The sequence below is a fragment of the Oryctolagus cuniculus genome, chromosome X (assembly GCF_964237555.1).
Source record: "Oryctolagus cuniculus chromosome X, mOryCun1.1, whole genome shotgun sequence".
Taxonomy (NCBI): Eukaryota; Metazoa; Chordata; class Mammalia; order Lagomorpha; family Leporidae; genus Oryctolagus; species Oryctolagus cuniculus.
In genome coordinates this window covers 35621836-35634118 of record NC_091453.1, presented here as the reverse complement: position 1 = coordinate 35634118, position 12283 = coordinate 35621836, and the positions used below count along the sequence as shown (strand labels likewise).

At 46.8% G+C, this 12283-nt stretch overlaps 1 protein-coding gene across 1 annotated transcript; it reads right to left on the bottom strand.

Moving 5' to 3' along the window:
- Positions 1-6402: 6402 nt before the first annotated feature.
- BMP15 (bone morphogenetic protein 15) lies at positions 6403-11831 on the bottom strand. Its single transcript, NM_001199117.1, has 2 exons — positions 11504-11831; positions 6403-7256 (listed from the first exon to the last, which is right to left on the bottom strand). Exons 1-2 carry the CDS (start codon positions 11829-11831, stop codon positions 6403-6405), a joined length of 1182 nt encoding a protein of 393 aa, NP_001186046.1.
- Positions 11832-12283: the final 452 nt, after the last annotated feature.

Here is a 12283-nt window from a genome sequence, read left to right as displayed (position 1 = left end):
GAGGCAAAAGCAGTAAAAGATAAAAATAGACAAATTAGACTTCTTCCAAGTTAAAAACTTTTGTGCCTTAAAGGATACCATCAAAGAAGAAACAACCCTCAGAATTAGATAAAATATTTGCAATTCATACAGCTGATAAGGACTAGGAACTAGAAAATATAAACTCTTACATCTCAACAAGAGACAATCCAATTAAAAACTGGGCTAATGACTTCAATAGACATTTTCTGAAGAAGATATGCCAGTTGCTAATAAGCAAATGAAAAGATGCTCAACATTGCTTGTCAGTATGGAAATGCAAATCAAAACCACAATGAGATACCACTTCACCACTACTAGTATGGTAGAATGAAAAGGACAGACAACAATAAATGTTCCTGAGAATGTTGGTGAAACTGGAATCCTCAAATAATGTTGGATCCACATAGGAAGACAGTTCCTTAAAATGCTGAATATAGAGGCCAGCTTGAAGCACAGGGAGTTAAGCTACTGTTTGTGAAGCCAACACTCCATATCAGCATGCCAATTCCGTTCCAGGCTGCTCCACTTCCTACCCAGCTCCCTGCCAATGCACCTAGGAAGGCAGAGGCAGATGGCCCTTCCACTCATTGTGTGAGACCCGGATGGAGTTCTTGGCTTTAGCCTGGCCCAGATTGGGCTGTTGTGACCATCTGAGGGGTAAACTAGCAAACGGAAAATTTATCTTTGTCTTTTCCTCTGTCACTCTGCCTTTTGAATAAATTAATAAATCTCTTTTAAAAATATGGAATATCGGGACCAGCACTGTGGTATAGTGGTTTAATGCCCTGGCCTGAAGCACTGGCATCCCATATGGGCACCGGTTCAGGACCCGGCTGCTCCACTTCTGATTCAGCTCTCTGTTGTGGCCTGGGAAAGCAGCAGAAGATGGCCGAGTCCTTAGGTCCCTGCACCCATGTAAGAGACCTAGAAAAAGCTCCTGGCTCCTGGCTTCGGATTGGCGCAGCTCCAGCCGTTGCAGCCAATTGGGGAGTGAAGCATCGGAGGGAAGACCTTTCTCTCTGTGTAACTCTTTCAAATAAATAAATCTTTAAAAAATAATAAAAATATGGAATATCAAGTTACCACATGATTCAATATTTCTATTTCTAGGTATATGCATGAAAGGATTGAAATCATACATCCACATGAAAACCTCTACATGAATATTCATGAAAGTATTACATCAGCCAAAAAGTAGGAACAATGTGAATGCCTATCAATCTGATAAATGGAGATTGACTGCTATTGGGCACAGGGTTTGTTTTTGTGGTGAAATTAGATCATGGTGATATTTGTACAACTTTGTAAATATACTGAAAACTACCAAGTTATATATCTAAGTTGTGGTTTTTATGGTATAATTTAGAGCTCAATGAAGCTGTTATTTTTAATGAAGCTATTGCAAGAATTGTCTAAAGACAAATGAAAATTTTTTTTAATTATTTAATTTTATTTACTTGAAAGAGAGCAAGAGCCAGAGTGTTCCAGTTCACTGGTTCATTCCCTAAATGCCTGTGGGGAGCAACTGGGACTAGACTAAGTTACTGGAATTAAGACTTGTTCTATGCATCTGCTCTCCCACAATATGACGCTGAGAGAGAGACCAAACAACTTCCACGCAGCTGCCTCTCGCCAGTTTGACTGATAAGCTGCAGGAGCTGATCCTGCTCCTGATTGGAGGAGAGCAGCGTGCTCGGCGTGTGGGTAGCAGAGTTGGGATTGGAAGAGGACTATAAAGGAGGAGAGAAACAACATGCACCAGGAACATCCGGATAACATCTGAGCAGCCTCCGAGAAAGCCGGCTGGTGGTATGCCACTCCTCCGCGGAAGCGGGGAAAGCTGCGGGGGGTGCCGCCCCTCCACAGAGGTGGAAGGGCCGGCAGCTAACCCGGGAAGGGCCGAGCAGACAAAAAAAAAGCGCAGGGTCTGGTGTCGTTCCTCCACGAATGGGGGAGCGACAAATGCCCACAACAGCTAGGGCTGGGCCAGGCTGAAGCCAGGGGCCCAAAACTTATTTTTTTTTCTTTAAATTTTATTTGTTTGAAAGGCAGAGTTACAGAAAGAGAGAGGAAGAGAAAGAGAGAGTGATCCTCCATCTACTGGTTCACTCCCCAAATGGCCACCACCACTGGAGCTGAGCCGATTTGAAGCCAGGAGCCAGGAGCTTCTTCTAGGTCTTCCACGTGGGTGCAGGAGCCCAAGGATTTGGGCCATCTTCCTCTGCCTTTGCAGGTGCATTAACAGGGAGCTGGATTGGAAGTAGAGCAGCCAGGACTCAAACCAGTGCCCATTTGGGATGCCAACACCACAGGCGGCAGCTTAACCTACTATGCCACAGTACTTGCCCTAAGGAGCCCAAAACTCAATCCAGGTCTCCCATATGGGTGGGAGGGGCCCAAGCACTTGGGTCAACATCACCTGCTGCTTCATTAGGCACATTAGCAGGAAGCTAGAATGGAGAGTGGAGCCAGGACTCAAACTTAGGCACTTGGATATGGGGTGCAGATATTCTAAGTAGCATCTTAACCAGTGAGCCAAATGCCTGCCCCTGAAAACTGAGACAAGATTAGGCACCCATATATTTGATGTAACTGAAGATAAACTTTGTCTGTTTCCCAAATTTGCCCAGAATTGGGTGTAATACACTACCAAGGTAAATGCAAGAGAGCTGTATGGTCATAAGTAAATTGAAAGCATGCTCCTTTTGTACACATACATTGAAGTTCTGGACTTAGCCACTGGGATTGTTGACACAAGGTGGACTTTATTTCCTACTTCCTTTCTCCAGACCAAGTAATCATTTCTCCCCATTTGCCATCCATACAGCCTCTTCCAGTAGCAAGTATATTTCCTTCCTCTCTGAGGAAGGTTTGTGGTACAGATCTCTTACAAATTTGAGGAAAGTACTGAGCTGAAAAAATACTTTAGAAAGAAAATCTAGGCCAGGCATTTGGCACAGCAATTAAGATACCACTTGCGATACCTGAGTCCCATATTGGAGTCCTTGGGCTTGAGTCCCAGCTCCACTCTCCTTTCCAGCTTTCTGCTAATACAGGCAGCAGATGATGGCTCAAGTTCTTGGGTACATACCACCAATGTGGGAGACCCAGACTCACTTCCTGGATCCCACTTTGGCCTGGCACTGGCTTTAGCCTTGCCTAGACCCAACTGTTGTAGTACATGAACAGTGAACCAGTGGATGGAAAATGTCTATCCACATCTCAAATAACTTTAAAACACCTGGCGAGTAAAGCCACCACCTACAGTTCCGGCAGCCCATATGGGCACTAGTTCGAGTCCCGGCTGCTCCACTTCCGATCGATCCAGCTCTGTTATGGCCTGGGAAAGCAGAAGATGGCCCAAGTCCTTGTGCCCCTGTACTCATGTGGGAGACATGGAAGAAGCTCCTGGCTCCAGATCAGCTCAGCTCTGTTAATTGCAGCTATCTGGGGAGTGAACCAGCTGATGGAAGACCTCTCTGCCTCTCAAATCTTTAAAAAAAAAACATCTGGCTTAATGATTAATGAGGCCAATTAACAAAGAGTTCTTGGTAAACAGATTAAGCTTCAGGTGTGTTCAGGACTCACAAGGCTAGGAAGTCATGGCTTTGTGAAAATTTAAACCAAGTTGCTAAACTCAAGATCCAATACTGTAACCAAGTTCCACCTCCAGGTTGTTAGGCATTTGTGTGTACCCTTTGGGCTTGGGAAGGAGCTGGATTGAAAACTCATTTATCTCCTGGGTGAATTTGTGGCTCATGTAAGGATTCTACAAACTGCCTTATTCGCATTCTGTTATTTGAGTCATGATTTTGAAATAGGACATAACAGCTAGTCATTTTACTTTAGAAGGCATATCTTATGTTCCATTTAGTTCAATGGAAAAATTCATGACATGTGTGAACATCAAAGTATTCTGCATGAGAACAAAGACATCCCTCACCATAACTTTTAAAGATTTGAGATGTAAAGCCACAGACAGAAAGGAAGAGACAGAGCAAAATGTCTTCCATGCATTGGTTCACTCCCCAAATGGCCAGAGCTGTGCTGATCCAAAGCCAGGAGCCAGGAGCTTCTTCCAGTTCTCCCACACGGATGCAGGGGCCCAAGCACTTAGGCTGTCTTCCACGGCTTTCTCAGCCATAAGCAGAGAGCTGGATTGGAAGAGAAGCTGGGACAGGGACCCATATGGGATGTCGGTGCTGCAGGTAGAGGCTTAGCTCACTACACCACAGCACCGGCCCCTCACCAAAACTTTCAGTTGTGTGTTCATCAAGGAAAACTTAACTAGGGGCAAGGCTCTGCTAATAGAAGGTAATACACACCTGAAATTCCTCAAAAAGAAGCCCTTTTTTTCAAGACAGTGAGACCAGACTGTGTTAAAGGTGTCATGGGGGCAGTGAGGGAGAGAAATATCTGAGCTGATTCCAAAAGATCCAGTATAAAAGCTAGATGGGTCAAATGATGTTAAGAGTATGTGCATTTATAGACTTGCAAGGTACTCACTCTATGTAGAATGAATTGCTAAGAGTGGTAAAACCTAGCCGGCGCCGTGGCTCAATAGGCTAATCCTCCACCTTGCGGCGCCGGCACACCGGGTTCTAGTCCCGGTCGGGGCACCGGATTCTGTCCCGGTAGCCCCTCTTCCAGGCCAGCTCTCTGCTATGGCCAGGGAGTGCAGTGGAGGATGGCCCAGGTGCTTGGGCCCTGCACCCCATGGGAGACCAGGAAAAGCACCTGGCTCCTGGCTCCTGCCATCGGATCAGCGCGGTGCGCCGGCTGCAGCGGCGGCCATTGGAGGGTGAACCAACGGCAAAGGAAGACCTTTCTCTCTGTCTCTCTCTCACTGTCCACTCTGCCTGTCAAAAAAAAAAAAGAGTGGTAAAACCTGTTGACTTATGATGGGTAGATAAGCTAGGGATTTACATTTGGCAAACACATGCTTCTACCCTAAGCCAATCCCATTCCAATGAGAATGGCTATAAGGCCAGTCAAGGGAAAAAATTGGACAGGGGAAAATACTAGGCTTCCTCACAAGGGCACCTTGTTGAGGGTTAATCGCTTGCTGCACTGCCTTAAGAGTAGGTCTTCTGAGGATCCTCCAGCCTTGACCTTTGGGGATTAGAGTTGAGCTCCAGACCATAGCTAGAGGGAACAAAGGAAATAAATTTCTTCCACCCACTCCCTCCCAATCCCCCAAACACTCAAGATTCTTTTTACAACAAAATCATTTATTTGCAACACATCCCAGTCCCATTATTTAAATACAGCATAGAGATAGAAAGGAGTCACGCTACAAGCATCATTTGGCCCAAGGGTCCCATGCCTCCCAAAAGACAGCGAGCCTGCCTCCCTCAGAGGCCCAGGCCCAGAGCCAAACTGGCCACAAGAAACAGGCAAGCACAGAATGAACTCACTTCCAGGACTCAGCACATTTCACCCTTCCCCCACAATCCTCTGCTCCCATGCATCCCTAAGTCAGGCCAACTCCTAGCCTGAGCCACCAGGGAGCTCTCTGTGGGATATTTAACAAGAATTTAAGTTATATAAAATTTAAAATTGCCTTGTGAAATCTGTTGTTTCATACAGTTTAAAATATCCCTCCATACATAATCCTCATCAGGTGACAGCCCTCATCATATACACCCGAGTTTTGAAATGACTGCCATCTGAGGAAGCTCCATACTCAAGCTTCCTTATGGGTCTCATTAAAGGCTGTCTTTATCCTATGATGGAAGGAATCCCAGGTGCTTTTTCCAGATTCAGGGGCTGAGAGGAAAAGCCCTGGTAGCTTAGAAAAAGATTTCTATTAGAGACTGATACCTAAGTTTTCTAGTCTACTTGAGAAACATTTTAGGTACAATATATACAAGGCAATACAAGCACAGAGAGAGGCAGTCTATCTGATTAGGAACTAGTTTCTAGGAGATAGGAGGCAAGGAAGAGGAATGTAAAATCTCAACCTACTTTCACCACTGCAAATCTTCGAGAGCCTTAGAGGATGGACATTATGAACAGTCTACCACTCCCAGCTTCTGATGGAACAACCTCTGAAGGTCTACCACCATGGACTGGAAACTTTTGACAGTCACAATAAAAAAGGTCAAGAAAATAGAGAACACACCTCCAAGAGAACACCTAATGCAATCATAAGGGCTCTAACTAGTTGTCAAACCACACTGATCCATGCTAGTGGATTGGTATTAGAAGTGCTGTTATAAATTGAGTCCTTCACAAGTGGGAGAAGAGACAAATAGTAGCACTTCAGGCAAGAAATAGGAGCTATATAGATTAGGTAGAGGATAATTTGCTGGTTTGATATTGGTCTTTATTTTAAACCCTTTTCCAATTTCTTGGGAAACCTTAGCTGTACCTTGGCTGTCACCGACATGTGCAGGACTGGGCAATCATATCCTCATACTCCTTGTACAAAATACTCCCATTTGCCTCAATGAGCAGGATGCTAATGGGAACATACTTATAAGGGACACAGGAGGGTTGAGGAACACTCTGGTCCACCAGCTCATTGACAAGGTTCTGAATGATGGCATGATTAGGGGAATTGAGACCATAGCGCAGCACCCGAGGACAGACCCCCTTACAGTAGTTTGGCGTGTAGAGATGAGGAGCAATGATCCAGTGATCCCAGCCCAGCTGGCGGAAGCTCACTTGGAAGGGGTGGAGAGAACACTGGTTGTTTTCAGTCCCATCATGTACCCGAGAAGAGCCAGGAACCTCAGATGCGATACTGCCTGCTTGCCGGGTCCTCCGCAGAAGAGGAGAGTCCCTTTCCATAAACTCCTCCAGGCCTCTGGAGGGAGCTTTGGCCTTCTGAATGCTTCTGTGAGTGTCATTGAAATAGAGTAACAGGAAGGCAATGTCCAAGGATGACGTGCTGGGCCACTGGAACTCTAGAACTTCACTCCCTTTTTGCTGCTGACACATGTAGCGCAGTCGTAGCACTCTGCGCCCCTTGTGGTTCCAGAGCCTTTGCTGAATGTGTTGTGTGATATCCATCTCCATCCAAGCTTTAGACATCAGAGAAGGTTTTGCAGAGCCTCTTCCTGGAGGAAGGTGGTTGGTTGGGCTTTTCTGGACCCAGGGCTCCACGTGGCAGGAGAGACGGAAGTGAGCAAGGTGGAGTTGATGGCGGTAAACCACCGTGGCTTTTACTAGTTGGTACGCTACCCGGTTTGGTCTCAGAGGAAAGTCCAGGGTCTTTATATGCCAGGGACCTGCATAAGAGGGAAAAATAGGGGATCAGCTTACCATCCAGCCCAAATTTTCATCTAAAGTTGCTCAGTAATAGATCTGTGATCAGTCCTAAAGTTAACCCAAGGTCATGACAACTAGCTATCACTTATTGAGTAATTACTAATAAACTAGATGTTTTGTGTGCATGACCTCTAACCCTCAGTCTCATGAGATACTATCCATGTACTGCAGACAATTGAGGCTCAAAGAAGCTGTGTCAAGGGAGACAGTGTGAGTGTGTGGTAGAGTTGAGATTTAAAGCCAGTCTATTTCCTTAAGTTGTATCACTTTTACTTTTAAATCACATAGTACTGTCTTAGGAGAAAAAAACCCAATTGTAGAATTATTTTGTGCATGTATATTGATTGTATGCATGAGGATCAATCATATTAGTCGACTATTAAAGGTGATCAATTAAGAGAATCAGAATATATGGGTTAAGAAAAGGTCCTCACATCCCATCAGTGTATGGATGTGGCTTTGGGGCAAGAATCTAATATCAGGTGCTATGGCCTTCCATTACTGAAATTCAGGACCAAGACACAATGGTGGGGGACAACCATTTTACCATTTCTGCATTTCTACCTTCCACCAACTTCAAGAATTGCTTCTAGAGTATTTTTTCCTCCTTCGGTCATATCCCCTTTAACTCAATCTTTCCCATTTCTATTCCCCTGCTGGAAAATGGTTCTCTACTTACCTCTTATTTTACCACCATTCCTCTAAATATCATTTAACAAAGACTTGATCATAAGCATTTTGTTTCCTGGGCAGTCTACTAAGAAGCTGTATGCCCCTTGGTGATGAAGAACCTTCATCCAAACAGTAGTGCTGACACCCAGTGGTCAAAGGGTTGGAAGGCTGGGTCTGCAGCACTCCGAACTTCTGCTCCCTCTCCTGGCAGAGGTCAGGAGCAGAGACTACAAAAACTGGGTTATCAACAGGGAAAAAGCCTTCTCCGATTTCTATGTCAATTTATATATTATTCGCCCAATATCCTTCCTTTATTGAATCCACGAAACAAGAATCTCTCAGTAGTCTTGGCACTTTCAATATAGAAGTTCTTCAGACCCATGTTTACTACACCCTCGAGTTTGGAGTCCTAGACGCCATTGACACAAGGTCCAGGGCAGGCTTCTATTTGCTTTCTCAAGTTATTCCACAGTTCCATCTTTCAATGATCTTTCCAAGAGGCCCGCCCATATACTTGCCCCACCCCACCTAAAAGGAACCAAACCCAAACCTCTAGCAGGCTGTCTGGGTGAGGAACTGCCCTTTCTTTTCAGACTTTGACATCACATGTTTCCTGAAGCAGGGTGGGGTTGCTCAGAATCAGAGCCAGGAAGGGTCTACTCAGAAGTTTTCAGGGAAAGGGGTGACTCACACATCCTGTGTGATTGAACCTGTCATCTGCTTCTGGATCCTTTTCAAAGCTCTTAAATGCTAGTATGTTCCACAGTTGGACCAGCATATTTGCTTTTTTCTGGGCATCCTCCTTTCTAGTCTCATGTCATCCGCACAAACTTGATTTGTGCAGCACCCCACTGCCCTTAAGAACACAATGCAGATCCCTTATGACTTACAAGTCCCTGCCTCTCTTCCGCTTCATATCCTGCCGCTTCCACGATGCTCATGAGGCTCCAGCGCCTCATTGATCTTCCTTCTGCTCTTCAAGTAGGAAGAGAGGGTTTTCACCTTCTAATCCTTTGCACCTGTGTTCCTTCAGATACCATCAGGCCTCTTCTCACTCCTGGCTTCTTATGTTATAGGCTTCAGCATGGATGTTATCTTTACGAAGAGACCCTCCCTGAGGACCCTCCGGAGGGGGAAGATTACATTGCCTCTCCATAATAGCCGATTTCTTTCCTTTGACAGTGTGTGCTACAACTGGCAGTTACTTTGCTAGGTTTGCTTACGTGTCTCTCCCAGGAGAACAAATGCTATAGGAGAGCAGGGGTTTTGCCTGTCCATGTCTCTGGCACTCAGTAGATGCTGAATAAGTATTGGTAGAATGAATCTCCATTGACAAGCTATTTTCCTCTTTCCTTAAAATGCATTTCTCTGATGACATGCAGAGTCTCCTTACTACTTCTGCAAGATCCAGGTCAAACAATGTCAACAAGGCCTCCTAACAGTCTCTCTGCTTCTGTAAGCAGTGAGCCATTTCTTTGCAGTTTTTGGAGATCTTTTTTTTTTGACAGGCATAGTGGACAGTGAGAGAGACACAGAGAGAAAGGTCCTGCTTTTTCCATTGGTTCACCCCTGCAATGGCTGCTGCGGCTGGCATGCTGCGCTGATCCGAAGCCAGGAGCCAGGTGCTTCTCCTGGTCTCCCATGTGGGTGCAGGGCCCAAGCACCTGGGCCATCCTCCACTGCACTCCCGGGCCACAGCAGAGCGCTGGCCTGGAAGAGGGGCAACCAGGACAGAATCCGGCGCCCCAATCGGGACTAGAACCCGGTGTGCCGACGCTGCAGGCGGAGGATTAGCCTATTGAGCCGCGCCACTGGCCAGGAGATCTATTGTTTATCCTTTTCAAAGCGCTTGTTATAACATCATTTGGTGATTATCTCTCCATTCTAGTATACTGGAGTTTCTAGAGGTCAGGGAAGAACTACTTGCCTCTACTTATCCAACCCGAACATAGTGCCTGGTGCTCAGTTAAAATCTGTTGAGTCAGCACTGCATGGTGATTAGAGCACAGGCCTGGGGCCTTGAAAGCCTGGGCCTGACAAGCAGCTCTACCAATTGCTTAGCTGCAGAACGTCTGGTAAGTTTCTCTGAGCCTTGATTTCCTCATCTGTGAAATGGCACACTGATATTACTAACTTCAAATGGCAGTGGCAAGGATCAAAGAGTACATGTGTAAGGCATTTTACGCAAGGCCTAGTTCACAGTCAGCACACAGGAAGGATTAGCTAGGAACACATTGTCTTACAGTGGTGAAGGGAGGTGGATAAATCTGTGATCTCTGAGACTGGTAAAATCCCCAGACTGATCTCACCAGATTCCCAAGAGTTGCTTGAAATTGATGGCTATCTACATTCCCCCCCAGAGCCCTGCCCTTCAGGAGCCTGCTGCTTTCCTGGAACAGTATCTAGTGCAGATGTCCAAAGCACAATCAGTCATGATGAAGACAAAGAAAATTCCAAACTATATTTAGTAGCAAAATCCCAGAGTAGCAACACAGTCCAAATAGAAAAACTCCTTGGTGTACAAGGATATTGGGGGTACAGACTTAGAAGACTTGAGAAGTTATGGACCAACTCTGCAATCAGACAGACTTGAGCTCACACCCCATCTCTGCCACCCACTGTCCGCATGACATTTGCAAGTTACTTAACCTCACCATGCCTTAATGTGACTTTAAAATTAAGCTAATTGCTTAATGACAGCTATTGATAGTAGCTGTCATTAAGGATTCAATTCAACGGCAGATGGTCACAGAGGTAAGCAGGCAACTGGTTGTGTGTGTTTCTGTCCTTTCTGAGGCCTTGGGCATTTCCCCAACTTGCCATCCTGTACCCTTTCTCTTCTAAAAGCCTGCCTCCTGTACCCTATACTTTTTTTTTTTTTGGACAGGCAGAGTGGACAGTGAGAGAGACAGAGAAAGGTCTTCCTTTGCCGTTGGTTCACCCTGCAATGGCCGCCGCGGCCGGCACGCTGCGGCTGGCACACCGCGCTGATCTGAAGGCAGGAGCCAGGTACTTATCCTGGTCTCCCACGGGGTGCAAGGCCCAAGCACTTGGGCCATCCTCCACTGCACTCCCTGGCCACAGCAGAGGGCTGGCCTGGAAGAGGGGCAACCGGGACAGAATCCGGCGCCCCGACCGGGACTAGAACCCGGTGTGCCAGCGCCACAAGGCAGAGGATTAGCCTAGTGAGCCGCGGCGCCGGCCCCTTTACCTTTTAAAGAGCCTGCCACAGGAAGATAACTGGGCATTTCTCAGTCACAGGATACAACAAGGGATAAGGCCTTTGAAAGATAGGGGCCAACACATTGCTTAGTTGTCCTGGGACCTGGAAAACACTCTTCTATAGGCCCCAAGGCAATGTATTCTTAAGCTGGAGCCTTAAAGAGAAGCAGGCTTGGAGCCAGCTTCTGCCAAACTTGCCATCCTCTGAAAAACCAAGCCTGAGAAAACAAGCCTCCCGCCAGGCAACGAGGCCCAAGAGCCTCCCTCTTCTCCATTTCTCTCTCCTCCAGGCAGTGTGGCGCAATGAACTCACCTCGTAGCGGCCTTGCCACATTAGCCAAGGGCCTTACCAGCCTCACCATGGTGGCTCCAATGGTGCGGTTCTCCCTTGGGTGCCCGTGAGGGTCAGCCGAACGCTGGTACAACTCCAACATGTATCGCAGGGGATGCCCTTGGAGCTGTGGCTTCCTCTGCTGCTTGTCAGGGGCTTCTTCTAGCAGCTCCCGAATCAGAGGCAAGGTAGGGGCCTCAGCCAGGAGGGCAATAGAAGACTGCCCCACCTTGGCTGCTTGAACTCTGTGCTCCATAAAAATCACCAGTCCCCAAAGAAGAAGGGCTCTCAGGATGCTGAGGAGGGCCATCTTGCAAGGTCGGGTATTCAGCAACAGGCTCCAATCCAAGTCCAAAGGGGTGTCACTCATGCAGGTAACCACATCCCAACTTCACAACCACCAAGGATGGAGCAAGAAAAAGAGGCAGGCAGGTAGGCCCTATGTTACTTCCTCTGGGAGAACCTTCCAGGCCAAAAGGAGGCCACCTAACTGAGCCTCTTTGCATCAAAACAAACAGAAACAACAGGTGGGACAAGGAGCATGCCCCTCCTGCTCTTCAGGGCTGGAAACAAGATATTCGGAGGCTGAGATAACTTAAAAGGAGAGATCCATTCTGGGACCTACTCCTTCACCTTATCCGCTAGGATGAAAGAAAGCAGCCCTACTCTGCTCTACTCCACAGCTTTAAAGGGAGTCTGTTAATCAGTCCTTAATGGGCCAAAGGCCTCCTGCTCGCATCGCACTTGTGTGCCTTGCAGGAA